Source organism: Globicephala melas, chromosome 17, assembly GCF_963455315.2.
Source record: "Globicephala melas chromosome 17, mGloMel1.2, whole genome shotgun sequence".
Taxonomy (NCBI): domain Eukaryota; kingdom Metazoa; phylum Chordata; class Mammalia; order Artiodactyla; family Delphinidae; genus Globicephala; species Globicephala melas.
Window position 1 is genome coordinate 69,286,389 of NC_083330.1, and position 21,820 is coordinate 69,308,208.

The 21,820-nt window shown below is 37.8% G+C and overlaps 1 protein-coding gene across 12 annotated transcripts in view; it reads right to left on the reverse strand.

Annotated features, from left to right (window-relative positions):
* The window catches only part of CYRIB (CYFIP related Rac1 interactor B), a 153,583-nt gene that overhangs the window by 3,167 nt on the left and 128,596 nt on the right, over positions 1–21,820 (reverse strand). For 11 of the 12 annotated variants that reach the window (XM_060287091.2, XM_060287089.2, XM_060287088.1 and 8 more), the window contains 8 exons: positions 20,600–20,721; positions 16,431–16,536; positions 10,279–10,415; positions 8,797–8,874; positions 6,681–6,797; positions 5,693–5,772; positions 3,941–4,067; positions 2,427–2,497 (listed from right to left, as the gene is read on the reverse strand). In XM_060287091.2, coding sequence (XP_060143074.1) covers positions 2,427–2,497; positions 3,941–4,067; positions 5,693–5,772; positions 6,681–6,797; positions 8,797–8,874; positions 10,279–10,415; positions 16,431–16,536; positions 20,600–20,721 — 838 coding nt within the window. Of the gene's footprint in view, positions 1–2,426; positions 2,498–3,940; positions 4,068–5,692; positions 5,773–6,680; positions 6,798–8,796; positions 8,875–10,278; positions 10,416–16,430; positions 16,537–20,599; positions 20,722–21,820 lie in introns of those variants that run through there. The other variant, XM_070043974.1, reaches the window with a different exon arrangement.

Genomic DNA, 21,820 nt, shown 5'->3' on the forward strand with positions numbered 1-21,820 from the left:
AGGAAAATGATGGCGTGAGCATCTCTAATAAATAAGCTATTCACTAAAAGAAAATAATGCAGCAAAAAAGTGTTCCATTTTGTAGAGGCAGAACTAACAGCACTTGCACAGCACTTTGGGAATTCCAAAATGCTTTCTTAACAGTATCTTCTTTGCTCTGAGTGAAGCATATTAAGCGTTAGGTTGGTTTAGTCTGAGCAGTGTTTCTCAAAGTTTCAGCATTATCTACAACAGACAGGGTGTTTATCAAATGAGGTGCCTGAGCCCCACCCCAGACGTAATGAAGAGACTCTGTGGAGGCGGTAACCTGGGAATCTGCATGTCCCTTTCCATCCAGATAATTCCAAAGTACACTGAAGTTCAGTCTCATGGTACACCTAAGGCTCAATGATGTAGCATCAAGTATATGGGATTTCAAGAATAAAATCCTGAATTTGAAAATAGATTCCAATGCTTATTATTAGCTATATAATCTTTAAGCCTCTCAAGAGCTTAAGGTAACTACTGCATGATGGAGATACCCCCAACACCCCATGCCCACCACCTACCTCACTAAGCTGTGGTAAAGATTCAATAAAGCCACAGACATGAAATTGCATTGTAAACGTACAGTGACATAAAAATGCTAATTATAACCACTACTACATAGCAGCAAGTATACTGATAAACTTCACAAAACCTCCCAGGTGAAAATTAAGAGCCAGACACAGAATATGTGTTGCACTATGAATAAAAACAGTTCAAGAGTTCTCTCTGCAACAACCTTTCCTTTTCTGATTTCCATTACACGTTTGGAAAGAAAACTGAAAACTGACAGGTGGCTCTCGCCTCAGTGGTGCTTCTCCTCCTCTTTCCCTCAGACACGGATCGCTGTGTGGCAGACTTCAGCACCCTTTCACTCACCGCCACTGCCCTCCTTTGCCTTACACCAAACTACTTTTACACTTTGAAAAATAAAAGTAAACTCTGAGTTTTTAAATTAATGTTTGAAGCACAGTCCCTTCAGGGTAAAGAAATATGTAATACTAAAACCTCTTAGACCTCTATTACCTCTTACTTTAAAAAAATGTCCTCTCACTTGCTGGCTTTGGAAGAGTCTAACCAATCAGAAAGAGAGGGCCTGGGAGAAAAATCAGGCTGACTGGGACACAGGGAGTCCTCAGAAAGGGACCCAGCAGGAAAGATTCACACAACCATAAATATTGGTAAAACCAATGAGCAATCTCCAGAGTAAAAACTTAAGGTTTTTGATAGGCTTACGGTTGAAATAATTTGACATTATAAGAATTTTGTTGTTGTTGTTATATTACGTTCCTTAAGCGTTTGGTGTTCACTTAGAATACATCTCCTTTATTCAGCAGTCACTGCTTGTAGAATATTCATCATCATCTTAATAAAATAATTTCATGGTTCCACTCAGCTGAAATACACATCCTAGATTTTGCTTTATGACTTACCAGGTGACGAAGTATCCAAAAGGAATAACAATCTGTTTTGCTCACAAAACATGTGGGGAATATAATACTAAGTTGGAAATCATTTTATTCTATTATGTGAACTACAACGCACTGCAGTGAAAAGCAAAGATGGCCTATGACCTCAAAAAGTCACTAAATGAATATTTCTGCATTCGTATAATTTTTGTGTTCAAACACAAACTAATCAAGTAACAAGCAAATCATCTTTTTATGTTAAGCAAGTTATACTACCAATTAAATATCTGTAGTCAAGATATTATAATGTGCTGACATTTTCATTTAAAAATATTACAGGATTCTTAGGAGCTTCAGTAACTAAATCAAGTAAGTCTAAGCTGAGAAGACATCAAATAATGACTACTTTATTTTCATTGTAAGAAATATTATAAGAAATGCACAAAAATAATAGAGATCTGTATTATGAACATAGCAATGTAATTATACTATATTAAGGGAAAAGAGTCAGTTATTAAACAGATTGTATGGTATTATTTTGTAAAAAGATAACTATTATATAGAGCTATGACCATATACAAGTGTTTAAAAAAGAAAAACTCTGGAAGGATATATACCAAAATGTTAATAGTGGTTTATTTCAAAATAGTGAGGTTTCATTATTTCCTTCTTTTTCTTTAAATTTTCCTGTTTTCTGAATTTTATTTACAACTATTTTCATTAAAAAACAAAAAATATGCAATCCTCCCTTCAAGGGGGGCAAAAAGTGAAAGCCAAACTCTTTAGCAAAGAAATGAAGCTGCTATTTTCATTTACACACACACACACACACTTATTATAAAAATATTGTTACCAATATCTGAAAGCAAGATTACCAATAAGCAAAATGAGATCTTCACATTTCTAACATTTATATTCATGTGTTATTCATATTTTGAAGCATTTTCTTAATACATTTGTTCTATACATATATACCTTTACGTGTATACACACCTGAGAGCATTGAGAAGACCTTCTACACTATTAGGAGGCTGGTCCTTAAGAACTTTGATACAACCTTTCATCTAAGTAGAAAAGGAAACGGAAAAGGTAAAACATCGATTTTTCATCTAACATTCATTCTCAAAATAGTTAATACTTAAACCAGCTCCATAACTATGCACTCATGAGAAAGTACACACTAGAAATGTCAAAATAATTATTCTTAGACTAGGGGAAAAAAATCTACCTAAGTGTTATTTTCAGTTTGTCAATCAAACAAAACTTTTTGGGAATCAAATCAGACAAACTGAAGCACCACCCCCACTAATGGGAAAACTAAGGGTTTACTAAAGGGAGGACTTTCTGGAAAAGGTGTTGAGTAGCCTTTTAAAGGACAGAATGGACACACTTGTAAGGAAAAAAGACACCTTCCAGGTAGACGAACCCCATGACAAAAGTAATAAAGTTCATCACATGCAGAGGACAATATTTTGCAGGGCCGAGATGACTCACACAGGGGAGTTTACAGAGGGCCTCGAAAGGCAGAAGGACTCATATGGAACTGACAGGGATGGCAGGGACTCATTACAGGCTATTTTGAAAGGGAACAACTCAATGAAAATGACCTGTAAGGAAGATGAGCCTGATTATCGTGAAAAAGCATAACACAGTAGAAATGCCACAGGCTTTGGAAGCCATGGAGATGTGGGTTTGGAATCCATGTACCATTCACTAGCAATTATATTACAAACCTCTCTAAACTTTACTTCTCTGCTAGTACAGGGAAAATAGCACCTATATCCTAAGAGTATTTTCAGAGTTAAATGAGAGAACAAATGTTAAAATCCCTGGGACACAGTAATCACTCAATAAATGTTGACTTAGCTCTCTTTACACAGAATAGATATGAGCGAAGGCAAGAAGACTGCCTAGTCATCAGTAGTCTACATGTGAAATGCAAAGAGCCTGAAGCCAGCTGTCAAAGGGTAACTGGAAGACAACTCTCAGTAAACTACAGGCTATAACGTTTATGAACCAGGTGTGAGAGCGAGGAGAGAACTTACGAAGCAGAGAAGCCCAGGCTACAGCCACAAAGCACTATGACTGGGAGGAGGAGGGAAAGATGCAGTCCTCAACTTCTTGCACTGAGGCACCTCGACTGGCTTTTAATATACATTTGTAAGTAAATCATTTAAAATGGGCTTTGGCCAAAGGAATGAAAGGATACAATAAAAAAAATCTGTCTGATTATTTATTTACATATATTGCCAAATATGCAGAAGTATCACCTATCAGTACTGAGGAGACACTTTACAAGACAGTACAGTCATCCCTCAGTCACTCTACTCCACCTCTACATAGGCTATAAGAAACACCGCAAGAGAGAGGAAACCAAACTCCACTATTATCACAAACCATAAAAATAAATTCTGGGACAGAGTGCAGCTTGCCAGCTCTTTAAATAAAAACCTATGGTTTCCACTTACGGAAATTATTGGTAATTATATAAAACAAATATAACTTACATCAATTTTTGAAGTTTTGGCAAATGCTCCCACTGGATGTACGTGGTCATAGAGTATTATGACGCCTACCATTACCCTCAAGCAGAATGACACTGTTTCTTCATTTGTAAATCTGCTTCTGTATTCCCTGGAGGATAGAAAAGATATGGATGGATGAGGCACGTCACAAACTCATGAGCTGACTGATGCTCAAAGTTGTATTCCATTGATATCTAAAAGGGACGCTAAGCTTATAGCCCCACCTTCTCTGCAATGAGATTCCCAGAGAAATGACGGGGGTGGAGCAGTTATCACTTACATATTCTGGTCTCTATATGCACGTTGGTATATTACCCCTTCTGCTTAGCGGAGATGAGACAATTTTAGAGAAATCAAAAGTGGCCCAGGGACTTCCCTGGTGGCACAGTGGTTGAGAATCCGCCTGCCAATGCAGGGGACACGGGTTTGATCCCTGGTCCGGGAAGATCCCACATGCCGCGGAGCAACTAAGTCCATGCGCTACAACTACTGAGCCTGTGCTCTAGAGCCCTCGAGCCACAACTACTGAGCCCACGTGCTGCAACTACTGAAGCCTGCACGCCTAGAGCCAGTGTTCTGCAACAAGTGAAGCCACCACAATGAGAAGCCCGCGCATTGTGACAGAGTAGCCCCCGCTCGCCATAACTAGAGAAAAGCCCGTGTGCAGTAACGAAGACCCAACGCAGCCAAAAACAAATAAAAATTTAAATAATTTATTTTTTAAAAAAAAGTGGCCCGAAGTAAAAGTTCAGGGATGGGTGCTCTGAAAGGCTGTCACCAGCAATATGATGAAAAAGCCACTAGCTTAACAGAGAAAGTACATTTGCTATTTAGGGGCTAAGCTGATATAAACACATTATTGTGTTTACTGGATTTTAATTTCCTAAGATTCAATTATATTCTTCTCTCAAATGGGAAAAAGGAAATAGCACTTTTGTCTACATAAAAGGCAGCATGGCATAACAGAAAGAGTCCAGAAGCAGAATGGAGACATCCAAGCACATGCGTGAGGTCAGCTCCTGTGCATCAGTCCCTTCATTTCCCAGGACCTTACTCCCCTAAACGAGAATGATGATAATATGATGATTAGCAGCTGCCCTCTTACTTCATAAATTTTTCCAATAAGATGAGTATATAATAGTGCTTTGGAAAATAAAAAGCTCCACAAAAACTAAAGTTATCTAGTAAAACCATATATTATTCAGGAACACAGGAGGAATTCTTTCTGCCTGCTGACAGGAAAATCCAGACAGAAAACACTGTGGTACATGTTACAAATGGCTTGAGAGAGAGGAGAAACCCAGAAGAGAATTTAGGTGAATGTTGGGTTTAAAAAAAAAAAGAAGACTGAGACCTAATATTGGGAGAAAGGGATAAGTAGAACAACTCTAGCCCTCTAGGAAAAAAGGGCAAAGTTCTCTATGAAAAGGGAACGATAATGTTTATGAGAGGCATAACCAGACGCGCTTTTAAGCTCTTCCCCTACTCCCAAAAAAGCACCAAAAAATCCCTATTCTGAAGAGTCTGACTGGTCTGACACACCTGAAAATCAAATGAACTTTACATGTTTAACTAGAACTTACATTAAGCTGTCAAATTATTTTAGTTTTGTTCATACGTTAGCATTACATACTTGGGATATACTTCATTTCCACCTTCCAAATACAACTTATTCACATCTGGACAATCATTTCAACAGGACTGTTCAAGTGAAAAAGATCAGTGAATACTCACGGTGTTTCAAGCATGACTCTGCACACACTAGCCATGGTGCTTAGACAATCTGTGGTATTTTCTATTGGTAAATTTTTATTCTGTAAAAGTGTACGGAGAACAAAAAAAGTAAGAGTGACAGTTATTACTCAAGAAAAATTTAAAATCTAGCAAAACATGAAAAATTAGCAACTTTAAAATTTGGTCCCTACTCTTAATTTTGTTAAAAAATGCACTAGATTCTAGGTACTGTTCTAAGCTCTGAGGATACAGCTATGAGCAAAACAGCTAAAAGCCTCCTTTCTCCCAAGAAGCCCTTACATTCCAGAGCTGAGTGGGAACAACCACAATACGCAGACAAGGCCTCATAGCCACAAGGTACTTGGATCTGATGCTACAAGTACTGGGAAGTCACTGGAAACATTTTAAGCAGAGGAAGGGAATGTGGTTTATGTCTTAAGAAGATTACTTGGCTGCTCTTTGGAGAAAGGACTGCAGTGGGTCAAGAGTGGAAGAAGTAAGAACAGTCAGAGCAGGAATGCAGAAATGCAAGTGAAAAGTGGTGCGCTGACCTGGAGAGGTAGCTAGAGGTAGCAAAGGGTTACGTTTTCAGATTCAGGGTATATCTTGTAAGAAGAGCCAATAAGACTGCCTTGCCTGATGGAGTGGATGTAGGGGGTGAGATAAAGGAAGCAATTCAGGATGATAATCCTTAAGTTATCTGCTTGCACAGTGTTACTGTTAGTTGAGACAGGGAAAACTGGAGAAAAGGCGGGATTGGGAAAAACAATCAAGACTTCGGTTTGGTCATGGTACTACTGAGGTGTGGCTTATACATCCAAAGGGCGACTGCAAACAGGCGGTAGATGTGCACACATGGGCCTCAGGGAAGAGGACCAGACCCCGTGCACAAACTGCATCTCAGTCTATCAGCTTAGATGGTCTTTAAAGTCATGGTCTCGCTCAGATCATCCTATCTTCAGACAGGCAGAAGAGTAACAATGCTTACCTCTGATACAAATTTTGTTGTGGCATCACTTAAGGTTTTCAGCATTGGGGTTGCCTCAGCATAAAACAAAGACATTCGATTTGCCAATTCATTATTTACTTCATTTTCTCCTTCTGCCTGTGTGGAAAATAAAGACACTTGATATCAGTTCATAAGTTATTAAATAATATTATGAAAGAGCCTAGGCAGGGTGCCCATCTAATGCTTGTTAAATTAATCTAATAAATACTCTTATATTTTAGACCCTCAAATGCACACAATACTTAAATACTCTTTAAAAATAAAAAGATTAAAAATAATATTAAGCCATTTTAAAAAAGATTAACTTTTAAAAAATATTTTAAATGATATTAAGCAATTAAATAAAACCTTGATGGGCTGCCTACTGTATACAAGGGATCATCCTAAATGCTATGGAGGATGGGACGATGCCTAGGACATCATACCTGCCTCTATTGGGAGCACATAAGTACCCACACAGCAGCCACAATAACATGCTAAGAGACAAGGGATGAAAGAGGGGGGAAGGGGAAAACTAAGTTAGACTGGAAGAAACTAAACTGGACTCATGGAAGAGTTTTTTTGTAGGTGATGATGGGCAGGCACACAAGGAATTCCAACCAGTCAGGCGGAAGAACATGCTTTCAAATGCTTGGTAGAGTGTAAGTCAATGTAGTCAGTGTAATAAGGGACGGCAACTACTGAAAGAAGGGCTGGAAAGCAAAGCTGGGGTAGGACTAAATCCTAGCTTAAGTGAAATCCTAGTTTAAGGTCATATTTTTCTTCTATATGTAATGGGGAGCCACTTACAGGGTCAAAAGAAAGGAATAACAATTCAGTCAATCTTCTAAATAAATTTAACTAATGATAGTGGGCAGACTGTACCAAAAAGAGACTGTATGTCAGAAAATACGTTCTACAGCTATTATAGAATGGTTGCCAAAAAGAAAGTGGGTATTAGGCTCTCAACTGGGATAGAAGTACAAAGAGATGGAAAGGGGGGCAGTGAAGAGATGTGAGAGAGATGTCACTTGACAACGACTGGATTTACCTATAATTATTGAGAGCAAAAGACGTACAAAGATGATTTCAATGCCTTTGCCCTTGATGCATGGCAGGATGGCTATAATAGAGGATTGGGTGATTTTATTTTATTTTATTTTACATGGTGAGTATGAAAAAGACAGATGATAAGGTCAGCCTCACAAAAGAAACCAGTCTATGCAAAACCAAACTAATGCATATACCAGAGGCTTCATGGAAAAGAAATCTTTCTTCCAATCCAGGCCTGTCTTAGAGCAACTACTTCATAAAATATTTATTCAATGGTCTCCTTTGGTTGTTTTTTCTTTTAACCTCTTACGCCACTTATCACTCCTTATAATCTTATATAGTATTTCTTTATTAAACTATCTACTTGAGGCCAGGCCTGACCCTAGGAATTTTCTATTTTTCATACCAATTAGCACAATATATTGATAGGTCCTCAAAATATCTAGAGAAAAAGAGAGTATTTTCTTCATATTTAAGGTTTTACTTATGGCATTTGACATCCTGGAGAAAAGGGTACTAAACAGCTTAAAATGAGGAGAAGTCAAGATGCTAACAAACCAGAAGAGATGCTATGCTAGCCAAGCAACAGGCACAGAAGCCATTTCTCACACAGCCATGTCAGACACGGACATGCTCGACGTCCAGGACCTCACTTTCCCGTCCTGCCAGTGTTAATATTTCTCTGTCCCTGGTCAATTTCTCCCCAGGACTCTTCCATTCTAAGAATATGGGGACAAATAACTCATAACCACTAATTCACACAATTTTTGTGCAGTTAAAATGAGAATGCAAAGAGAAATTTTTAAGTATCAACGTTATATAGGCAAAAAGCAATTTTACTGGATTAGTTATGGAATCAGGGCCTGGGTGGAAAAATGGGTAAAAACAATATGGTTTGCTACATTTTGCTCTTTCTTCCCACAGCTGTGGATGCCCATAATTACTAACTTTACTACTAGCTTTAGCTTTACCTGAATGAATGAATGCATGAGCAAAAGATTAAACTGAACAAATTGAGAGCTGAATTATTATTACCACCCTGTAATTCAAAGCATTAACTTACTGGAACATTATTAATCCTCATACGACTCAATGTTCTTCTATAATAGCTGAAATCATTCTGTATGGCAGGATTTGTCATCTAAAGAAGATATTTATGAAAGAAAAAGGTATTATTTACTAAATATAGTACACAAATTAAGCGAAAGATCTACTAGTTATAATTAGTTAAGTAACATTCCCTAATTTGTAATATCATCTTAAGAACTAAAACCATTATCATCCAATATGACTATCTGCACTTAAGTTACATAACACCGTATTCAGTCACTACTGAACATAGAAGACCATGCACACTGTTTTTCAGTCAGTCAGTATACTTTCTTTCTTTCTTTTCATTAATTTCAGGTAATATACTAAAAGTCTGTTTACCAAAAATGATATTACCAAATAAACAAAAAGGAATGTGTAGGCACTTATTTTGGGTTATTACAATAAAGTATATATATGGTCAACAGGGCAATCTTCAAACAGACTAAAACTTTATATACAAATCATTTGTGCTCAAAGTATTAATAAAAGAGAATAATTGTCTATGATACACCGTTGATAAAAAGCTGCAGTTAGGAATCCAGCTCTTCCACTTTCTAGACAAGATACCTGAGGCGCTGAAAAGTCAAAGGACCTGCTTCATAATTGGTTACTGTGCCGGAGCCTAAAGTGGAACTAAGGTCTCCTGACATGGAATTTAGTGCTTCTTTCTTTACACTCTCACTCCTTCCAGCAAAAAGGACATTTATAGGTAGGTAGGTAGGTAGATGGAAGGAGGGTGGTGAGAAAGAGAGAGGGAGGGAGATGGGTGAGAGAAAGAAAAAGTATCTTAACATTTTTATATAGAAGAATGTTGAAAAAAGTGGGGATGAGCAGAAAAAATATATTAGAAAAAGCCAATATTGTTGTTTCAGAGATGATTTTTAAAATGAAGTTAAATGAAAACTGATGGACTTCCCTGGTGGTCCAGTGGTTAAGAATCCGCCTGCCAATGCAGGGGACACGGGTTCAATCCCTGGTCCAGGAAGATCCCACATGCTGCGGAGCAACTAAGCCCGTGTGCCACAACTACTGAGCCTGTGTTCTAGAGCCTGCGAGCCGTAACTAGTGAGCCCGCGAGCCACAACTAATGAAGCCCACGTGCCTAGAGCCTGTGCTCCACAACAAGAGAAGCCACCGCAATGAGAAGCTCGCGCATCACAATGAATAGCCCCTGTTCGCCGCAACTAGAGAAAGCCTGTGCGCAGCTATGAAGACACAGTGCAGCCAAAAAATAAATAAGTAAAATAAATTAAAAAATGAAAACTGAATATTGGGTAATTTGCTGTTTGCTATGTATATACCAAAAGGCCTGCGTAAGTGTTAAATCGGCATTTTTGCTAAGGACCAGCAGGCATTTAAACACATTTTGAAAAGGTCTCCAGGCATCTCCTCCTAGTGCTCTTTGAAAGACTCCTGATTTCCGTAACAATGAGGACCAGCAGAACAATCCTACCTTGAGTTCATCAAACCGGAGTGTAAAATGAAGAATTTCTGCAAACTGTTTAGCAAGAGCCTGCTCTCGCTCTAGATGCTGGGTAGGAGAATACGGGGTACTTGTCAAGGCTCCCAGAAGACCTCTTAATGCTGCTTCTAAAGAAAAAAAGATTAAAATGTTGTTTGTACCTGATATTTGTTTATTAAAACGTGAGCGATTTTTAAATGTTTTGACTTCAATTCCCATAAAAGTAAGGTCTCTTTAAAAGCCAGATTCTAAACGTAACACTCAAACTGAATACTGTTTACTAGAATAGAAACCCTGAAGTGACTAACTCAATTTCTGTAAACACAAATTCAAAATCATGTGGAATGTGAATGAGATACCAGGATCAAAGGACAAATTTTATATTATTTTCACATTCTACTGTGTTGATTTTTATGAAATGGTAACTGTTACTACAGCTGAGTAACTTCTTCAGGGGCACTGTGGCCACAGAGACAAATCGGTACACGGGTGTGAATGAATTACCAACTTCACATACTTTAAATATACTGTTTATTTATAAACACAAACTGCTTTCTTTCAGTTACTAAAGGAAACCAAATATTTGGTTTAATAATTAGCTCTCTGAGTGTTTTAGAACTTGGTATCTCAGGACCATAATATAAATATTCTCATTTATTATATAAATAAAACCGTTCCTTTGAAACAACTGCTACTTTTGGAATGCCAGACGTAGCAGCTTATTTTATATTCCATTTAAAAATGGAAATACTGATTGCACTTCAAAAAAAAACCACAGAAATCAAACTATTTCAGTTACAAATTACAGAATCAGAAAACAATGGTAGATCCTATTCAGAGAAAACAAGAGCTTACAGAGTTAGATGGTCATCTGATGTTTATGAATAAATGTTAGAATAAATATTTATTAGTGATAACAAGTTTATGTCAGATCATCAACCTTTCATTTAAAAAATACCAACTCTACCGTTTATGAAGACCCAATTATGAACCAACATTCATACTTATGCATTTAACCTAGTCTGTCATTTAACTTTCACCATCAACTGTGACATCGGCATTACAGATGGATAAACTGAGTTTCAGAGGTTAGACCCCCAAGGGTATAGCTCATAAATGCCAGGTGTTTCTGATTTCACAGCCCTATTTTTTCCACCATAATAAACTGTTTCTCACAAAAAGCGACATTCTAACTAGCCTTCTGCAACCTTATAAAAGATTAATTTACTGATCAGTACCAACAGTAAGTACTCCTTATGTGTCTATTATATGGCAGGTACTGAGCTAGACACTATTTGTAACCCACACAGTAACTCCAAATGTCAGCTACTATCCTTTTCTTTATGTAAGTCAGAAAATGTATTGATGGTCTAACATGTGCCAGGCACTGGGGAAAGATGAAGATGGACATGCCCTAGGCCCACACAGCGCCTAATTATACAGAGAAGAGAGACAACTTACTACAGCTGGGATGTGTGTTAAGAAGGAGAAGGGCACAGCACCGTGGAAAGGTATAAAAACAGGACCTTACCTTGTTCAAGACTCAGGAAAAGACCTCCCTGAATACATGACATCTGGGCTGAGACTGGACTGTGCACTAAGAATGAGCAGGGGTTTGCCAATAGGGCAGGGAGCCAGATCCTGAACTGAGAAGAGCGTGACACAGTAGAGAAACCTACAACAACCAGTACAGGGGAAGGGAGAGGCAAGAAGGAGAGGAACCTAAGACTAAAACAACACGAGGACCATATTAATAAGCACCCTGGCCATGTCATCATAATGTCCCTGGAGAAACTATTTAAGCAGGGTAGTGACATCATCAGATTAGCATTTAATAACTCCACTTCATCTGCAGTGTGGAGAACACACTGTGGGAGTATGGATGGCTTCTAGAGGTGCAAGAGTGGATGTGAGGATCAATTAAAAGGAAAAAACTTTTGGCTCTTTTGAAAAATGGCTTATTTCTCCCATTACTCATCTCATGTGTCAGCATTAATATAAGTGGAAAACAACGTTTGAGAGATGTGAGAACAGGAAAAACCATTTTAAAAACAAAAACAAAAAACTCCAATACTGTTACAAGCTGTTAAAGAAAAAAGAAATTCTCATTTCCTGGATTTGATCCAGCCTCAGGGTGAAGTCCAGCATCTACAGTGCTCACCGCTCTGGGGAATGGGAGACACTCCTCAGCCCCACACTGAGGGGTGAGTCAGGTCATGGCTGACCTGAGATGGCCAATGACCGGGGAGAACTTCTGTCCGTGAAAGAGAAACTCAAAATGATAAGGCTGCTTACTTGTCTTTGAAGCAGCTAGATCAGCCCGGGGCCCTCTGCTGATACAAGACAGTCCTCCTAGACTACAGTGCCCTGCGACAAGAGGGGAGTCAGAGAGAGAGGATCTCAGAAGGTGGCTCCGGTCTCTGGCTGAGTTAGAAAGAAAGGGAGGTCAAAGAACAGATGATGTACGGATTGGTCTCTCTGATGAAGCTCCTGAAACAAAATGATGTGGTTATGACTCTTACAAAAGGTAGACGGCAAGGAGGAAAGTACTGGACTACTTAAGCCCTAAATTCTGGAAAGCATTAGCTGGTAAACCAGTGCAGAAGCCAAAGCTATGTAAGAAGGCTGCAAGGAAGAGACTGAATGGAGAAATAATGACAGATCAGTCCACAAAGTAGATCCAGAAGGGGAAACAACGGATGACTAGGAAGAGAAGGCTCCTTTACAGACAAGAGCCATATATTCGCACCTACTGCCAACCAACCACTATCAAAGAGCAGTCTTTGAATCCCCAGAAGAGAACCCAAAGGATGTGGAGTGCAGGGGATCTGAAACAGCCAAGAGGTAATACCACCATTGTGGGCACTTCAGAACCTTTTGAACACATTTTGATAAATTTAGCCCAGTGAAAAGGAGTCAACACGTTGGATAGACTCATCACTATGACCCCTGGAGGTGGCCCCAATAAGCCCCTGGAACAGGAAGACTGAGGAGACACAAAGCAGTTTATGTACTGTCTGGCCACAAAACCTTTGCTCAGATAGCTGCCTCAACTGGGAAGGCCTCAGATTGAAACAAGCAAGTACAGGATGTTTCCCGTGCCAGCAAGGTTAAACCATGTTGGCAAAGCTCAGTGTCTTCCAAATTAGTCAAGTGGTCCCTTCCCTGTCCCTCTATAAATATGCAAACCAGCAAGGGATCAGGGTCCCTCTTCTGGAGTACACCCCATGGTTTATCTGTAGTGCTTGAACCAAGCAACCTTCTTGGAATTCTGAAGGCCCATGTGCATCTTCACAGTTGTGCGGTATTCTGTGTGCTGTTTGTGGTGTTTATCCTCATCTCTGGCTCAACAGGGAGGTAGGAAGAAAAGAGACAACAGAGGTTAAGTGGACTTAAAGCAGAGGGTTCAACTGACTGGAGGTCCAGATAGGATACTGAAGCTCAGAGAATTTAAATGATGTAGCCAAGGCCACACAGCTAATAACTGCAAACAGAGGAATTCAAACACAGGCCATCATGCCTTGAAAGCCTAAAATCCATTACTATTGCTTCTCCTGAATATCCGACACATATTTGATATATCAGATGTACGTACTCATTTATCTATCACTTGCTCACTCATTCAACATTGAGTTCCTATCACATGCAAGCAAAGACATGTACCCTGTCAGCAAGGAAACTGGAAACATTATAAACCAGGTTATTGGCCGAGAGATGAGGAGTAAACCACCAGATCTTAAATTTGTACTTTGTTCATACCTTTACAGAAGCCCTAGACTACACAATGAAGGTTCAAGGCTCCCACATGACAGAATAAAAAACTGATAGCTTTCTGCTATTACCTGTGTTACTATATCCTCTGCTGAAACGGAACCCAGCTCCTGTGCCGAAACACACAACACTAACCTGATGTAATTCCATTAGTTAAAATATGAGAAAATACGTAAGCCTGATGGGTTTGGTCTATTTTATAATTACTCTTTTTTTTTTTTACTGGCAAATGCTAAGAAACCAAGATGAACTTGAGTAGGACCTGAGCGGCATCTAAAGCCATTTAACTTCGAAAGCGTCTAGGAACGAGCAGCACAGCAAAACCCTAAATAAGTCGTGAAGATAACTAAAATGGAAAGACCTGGGCTCTCTGAGGTTACAAAGCTACAGACTACGTAGATACTTGACTGAAAGAACTGACTGTCATGCTCGAGGAAAATAATTTATAATTCTTATTTCTAGTAAGAAAAGGACAATTTAGGGCTTCGCTGGTGGCGCAGTGGTTGAGAGTCCGCCTGCCGATGCAGGGGACACGGGCCCCAGTCCGGGAAGATCCCACGTGCCGCGGAGCGGCTGGGCCCGTGAGCCATGGCCGCTGAGCCTGCACGTCCGGAGCCTGTGCTCTGCAACGGGAGAGGCCCCAACAGTGAGAGGCCCGCAAAAAAAAAAAAGGACAATTTACACAAACACTTCTATCTCAACTATTATTTGTCTTTGCATTTAACAGTGTATACTGCATCTAAGGAAAAATAGCAATTCTCTTACTTTTTAAAAAATATGCGCTTTTTAAAAAAAAAACAGAACTTCACAGGACTTCCCTGCTGGCACAGTGGTTAAGAATCCGCCTGCCAATGCAGGGGACACGGGTTCGAGCCCTGGTACGGGAAGATCCCATATGCCACAGAGCAATTAAGCCCGTGTGCCACAACTACTGAGCCCTCGCTCTAGAGCCCATGAGCCACAACTACCGAGCCCGCACGCGGCAACTACTGAAGCCCGCATGCCTAGATCTCGTGCTCCGCAACAAGAGAAACCACCGCAATGAGAAGCCCACGCACCGAAATGAAGAGTAGCTGTGGCTCACCACAACTAGAGAAAGCCTGCACAGCAACGAAAACCCAACGCAGCCAAAAATAAATAAATAAATATTTAAAAAATAAAAAGCTCAAATTAAAAAAAATAATAATAGAACTTCAACTTTGAAGCAGAGGTTGTAAACACAAATGGCCAAGTAGCTAATATAAAGAGAGCAAGATATAAAAAACCAGGATGCAGTAGAGACCCACTGCAAACTAGAAAGTACATGCCCTAACTACTGGACACAGAGTCAGTTTGCCACTTAGCTTCGCCAATTGAGAGGCAGATCCATTGCTCAACTGCTGGCTAAGCTATTGATTTTTCCAAAGCAACCGGACGTAAAACACACACAACACATATAATTACCAATTTTAAAACCTGGCAATTAATCAGGAATTTTTAAAAACCATGTGGGCCAAACAAACCATATCTCAGATCTAAATTTAGCTTATGAGCCGCCAGTTGACTTCTATCTTACAGTACTGGTTTCCTTATCAAATTGTATGTACTCATTTAGAATATATAACACATTTTTATGATTCAAAAAGCAAAACTATATAAAAACACGTATCAAAAACTTAAACTGAAATGTTTCAAATTTCTGACACATCTGTACCACTCCTCCCCTATGCTCCCAACTTCACAAAGTTTACATCTTTCAAATTACACAAGCAGCTAGAGAGCTAAATCTTACCTGTTCTACCTCCTCCTTCTCCAAGAAAAAGAACTCCAATTTTGCTTATTCACTGTATTAAAGGCACAATTCTGATCTCTGAATAACTGTTCCCATGTGAGGGCAGAAGCAGATGGTCATGAATTCTTGTTACTTAATGACTCCCTCGATAACTTCGCATATGACATTAGCTTCCTATTTCTCATCTCGTACAGCTTTAGGTACATGAACCGATCATAACCAGCCATGATCTTAAGAACACAAAAATCTAAATAACCCAGGAGACCTTGGATTAGTTCCCACATATGGGAAAGGATGTGCTATGGAGCTGGAGAGAAATTCTACCAAGCTGTTTCCCATAGTAGGACCCTTTAAGCTGCAAAAAATCAGAAATTTCCTTATGGAAGTCAAAATTTGTTGAGGAAAATGGTCTAAATAAATTGAACACCTGGTTGAATAGGATGATAGGAAGATTATGCTATAATCTCATAGTCTACCAAGCTGCTTTACTTATGAAACATATAAATTTAGCAGTATGAACATAAAATACTGTAAATAACTTCCAGTATCAGTAACTGTCTTTCTCACTAGGCAAGTCATAATGACAAAACTCTCAACTTACCTAACCTCTGAGAAAACTCATAAAATTTCTTTAATTTGCCTACTAGTGGGACAACTGCACCCCATGCCTTCTCTTGCAACTTCTCATCTGCTGGATGCTGGATGGCCTTCAAAATCCAAAGAATAAAAATAGTTAGATTTTTAAAAAATCACAACAGTATTATTTTTACATTAAAATATAGGTTTTGGCAAACACAGGAAACCCTGGTATAGTCCGTGAAATTCAGAATAATGGACCCAGAAATGCTGCGAGTGGCCTTCTCAACTCCATGGATACTTTAAACCTATTATAATACATTCTTCGTTATTCTTGCAATGGATGTGGAGAGATGGAATAAAAAATGACACAATGTATGTTTGTTAGGTATATTACACCTTGATACTTTTTAGAGCCACAAAAAGAAACCAAAATGTTTCCAATATCACAGACAAGCTTTCTTAGAAATTCTGTTTTAAGGATTATTTTCGTAGAATAAAAGGAAACCAAAAAAGGCAGGCAATAATGAAATAAGACCCAATCTGGGAATAGGCTAATAAACTTTCAATAATTCAAATTCCAGGGTCCAAACTAGTTTTTAAAAAGTTACCAAACACTTGAAAACCTAAATCAGCCTGAAAAATGTGATTCAGAAATTGTCACTTATCCCCTCCCTGTAACTAAAACTCTATTCTGGAATCTAAGTTTTTTTAGGTTTTCCTGAGTGAGGTGAAAAACTAGTTTCAAATGTGAAAGGGGAGAAAATAAAACATAATCTAGAGCCTCTAAAATAAACATGAATATGCTCTTTCTCTGCCCAGTCTTCCAAGCCATCAGGCAATCATTTGTAAATATAGAGGGTTATTCCCAAAGAAATATATTTTCTTGCTTTCATCTTCCTTTTGCTTACAGATGCCTTTCTTCACCGTTTTTCCACACCTTGGTTTGCTTTCTCTAACATCTTCAAATGAGCTAAACACACCATCTGAAAGGTGAAACGCATAACCAGCGCCTGTTTGTAACATATCAGCAATCTAAATGGCACACTTAGATTCTCCCAAGACACTAGTACTCTGACTCCATCCATACAAAACCAAAAAATAAGACAGCAAAATAAAACTGAAGCCAGACAGATTTAGAAGATGCTTCAAATAAATTAGCTACAAACTAAATAAATGGGCTATACATTGTTTAAGCAATTTGCTTTATAAGCTTGCCATTGTATTCAAATTTTCTTGATTTTTTTATATAAACAAATAGGAGTCTGAAATGAATCCCACTTATATGACTATCTAGAAATATTGTAATGTTAAAGAAAACCAGACATTACAACATGTAACAATCCTTATTTCACATTGTATTAATGTGACTATTTCAAAGGGACTGTGATATTATCTTGATGTATATGAAAATATCCTTTTAGCCTCAAGTCCAGTCTCAATGGTTTCATATCAAGTAGTAAAAATTTGTTTATTACTTGGGAAATAAGCAAATAGATAGAATTTTAAAATTTATTTTCTTCTCCTCAGAAGTCTATCCAACCTTTCTTGCAAGGATCTAAAAATGATTTTCTAAATATCGGCTCATTCTCATAATATTAAAGTGCTCCAGCAAGTGTCAACCATTTTCGTAACTGAATAGAGTTAACTATTTCCTTGGCCCTGCCTTGCCTGGATTTAGAACTGAAGACACTGTCTGCTCTTTTATGACAACATTTTATGGTTCTCCTTATAATTCTGATTTTTTCTCCTCTCAGATCAGTTTTACTGCTGTTAGATAACATTTCTGGTACAGCACCCATCATAGCCCAACATGAAAAAGAGCACTTAAGTAAAATGTCAATGGTGAGGTTGTCATGGAGCAAATATTATAACTTTCATTTTCAAAAATGTTAAAGCTGTTATGGATACATCAAAACATTAGGGAAAGTTCTTATTTCCCTCTCTAGTGGTTTATTCTAGAGAGTAAGCTTTGTTTATTTAATAGATTATATCTTAAATCACATTTTATTCAATTTTAGAGTCATGTTTAATAAAGTACTATTTAAACAAATACATATATAATCCACATCATTAGCACAGTAATAACAGTAAACTCTCAGTCTATGTTCTATGTGTCAGCTTCTATGTGTCTTTGCTGATGGATTATCTAACTTTATCCTCAAAACGACTCTATGAATTGCTTCTACCTTTTTTCTACGATGAATAAGGTGGCCATAAAGGTTTTTACATTTCCCTCCCTCTTGAATGATAGCCTTTTGGAGAATATTTTCTAAAATTAAGTATCTGATAGAAGAGTATAAATAATTTTACAGATCTAATTTTATACCTTGCCAAACTGACCTCCAAAAAGATACCATTCTACAATACCACTTGCATTAAGACTACCTGTTTCTTCATAAACCAACCAATATGAAACTTTCAATACTTTATTACTGTATGCAGTAAAACTTCTTGACAGTGATGGGCATTTATTGTAAACCTGAACATTTTTCTATTGTGTGTTTTCTCATAGGTAGAATGGTTGTTCTACTAAGTCAATTAAGTCTTCACATTGACCTATGGCAGTTTTGGTAGTTATATCTGTTCTTTATGTATTTGGTATATACTCAGCTTTTATATGTTTAGGGAACTTGAAATTCACAGAAATGGTTACATGCCTTCATTTACTGAAATATTAAGGTTTTACTCAAGCTAATAATATTGGCAAGATTAATCTAAAGCTCTTGCATTTATTTCTTCAACAGTTACTAACTGCTTACTAAGCACTATACTAGGTGCTGATAACACAAAAATAAGTAAGAAACCAAGTTCACCCTCCTCAAGCTAGCAGTACAGCAGTGGAGATACAGACATCATATATCAGTGGTTTAAAACAAAGTGATGGCCACCATAAAAAACATGTGCAAGGTGCTGTGGCAAAAGAGTACAGGGAAGTAGAAGATTATTGGGATTTGAAGGAAGGAAAAGAAAAAAAGAAGGGCATATTCCAGACAAAAACAAAGGCAAGTAACTGTACCTACGTAAGACATTCAGGAAACAAGCAGTCCAGTGCAGGAGAGGTAAAACATGGAATTCACATTATCTATAACTTCCCTGCTAACGATACGACCAACTGCTAATCTAAACTAGATTCCATGGAACCATTTAACTCCTCCTTCTCCTTTACATTAAACATCCAGTCAATCACCCAAACCTGTGGCCCCTCAGTCCAAAACACTTAGTGACTCAGTGTCTTCAGGTGTGTGCACTTATTTCTTCCTTTACTAGTACTCCAAATGTCACTACAGGAATCAGGTTCCATATGGTCTGTAAACCCAAGAGATCAATCCTTGAAAACCTCTGCACTATTAGTTACAGAGAAGAATAACAGAGACAGAAGGGCAGGAAAAAATGAAGCAACAAAGTGTGAGCTATGCCTTCAAGAAATGTAATGAGAAAAAGAGAGATAAGGTCCAGAGGCCAGGGAGTTTCTTTGGGTAGTATAGGACACTTGCGTATATGTGTACATGAGCTGGGAAGGAGTCAATAAAAGAAAAAAGAAAGAAAATGTAATTAAGAGAAGGAAATTAAAAGAGTAAAGTTCCAGAGGAGGGTGGAGAACAAAGGTAGAGAAGTTAGTCTTGGTAAGAAGTAGGGACAGCTTCTTCTGAAAAAAAACAAAAAACAAAAAAAACAGAAGAAATAGAAAAAAAGATAGATGGAAACCTGGTTAAGTTCAGAGGTTTGGGAGAAGAAAGCTGAGGGAGACCACACCAAACACTTGCTCTGTGGTACCAAGTCATCAGACAGAGCTGAGGGGGTCCAGATCACAAGGATGGTTTCAGCTTTCTCCTAGGAAGCTTAGGAGGAGCAGAAAAACAGACTGGCAGGACAAAAAGAAGCCACAGAAAGTCTCATGTTCTCCCCTCCAAAAACAATATAAATAGCCACCATGGATACTGTAAATTTCAGGTGTGAGAATAAACCAAAAAAATAAACTTTTCTTTAATATATATAAATTACATATTTATAGAACCTTGTTTTCCTTTTACCCTTGTATCACTGCAACCACTTTTGAAATAATGCAAGTGATCTTCCTTTAAACAGAATATTTAATATGCAAACAGACAATAAAGTATAGAAAATAATAGAGATTAAAAAGAGGGACATAGTAATTTTTAGTTTATTGGAAAATGTATAAACATGCTTTACCTCTCGTATTTCATGGCCAGCTCCTCTATATGACTGCAAGTCCTCCAAGATGCCTTCTGCATCTTTTAGTACTACATTCACCTGATTATAAATTTCCTTCTCAGACTCTGTAGGCTGGGCATCTAAATAGCAGGAAAGCACAAGAAAATTTAGAGTCACATGATTTTTTTTTTTTAGTACATGTATAATAACTCTAAGCATTGATTAATCTGATTTTCTAAAGATGACTAACATTTTGTCCAGTGCTAACTTTGCACTTCTTAGAAAAGACTGACAATTTTTCCATAGTTCTACATTTGAATAACTATCCTCAAGTTTGTAAATATCACAAAGAAGCAAGGGAACACCAAACATTACTATTTATTTTAAGTTACAAATCATGACGTGGTATATTAAACAAACAAGGATTATAATTCAAAAATTTTAATTGTGAGTGTTAATAATCACTGTTTCTACTATATGCATCACTAACAGTAATGACTGTAAATGTATGAGTAATGATCTATTTTAATGCAACAGAAATGAAAGGCCTATTAATACATCTTGCTCATCTACGGTTTAAGACAAACTATTTTCCTATAAAGTTCATTTTAATGACTGAGTTTTGATATAAAAAAATTAGAAACTAAAAAAAAAAGTTTTTAGATGCTCCCTTTTTCTAAAGACCTTTATATTCTGTACCAATGAACTTCTCTGCCGATGGACAAAAGGTCCAGATTCCTGTGCAGAGGAGTTCGAACTATGAAACTGCTCCAGAATCACTAGGCTACTAAAAACTAGATACTTTAAGATACAATAGTATCACTGAAATTTTGAAATACTAAAGCAAAAACCGAGTTCCTATACACTTGGGACTGAGAGGAAAAATGGAGAATTATACTTATAAAAAACATAATCAGGAACACAAACATATGGGCATTTCTACTACCTGTGGTGTTAGCCACAAAACTTAGGTTAATAGATGAATAATTCTGGATTTCTGTTAGACTCGAGGTGACAAAAATCCTGTTTTCAATACCTTGGTCACTTGTTTCTCTAAGGATAAATCTTTTTTATTCAATACATTTGATTCTTTTTTTGGGTGGGGAGGGGAGAATTGGCCGCTTTGTGACGAAAATGAGTTTTTCATAAATCTTTCCAACTAGACTATATCCAACACTGCAGATAAGGCATAAAGCACTTAAAATAATAAACATTATGATTACCATAATGTTTTAGAGA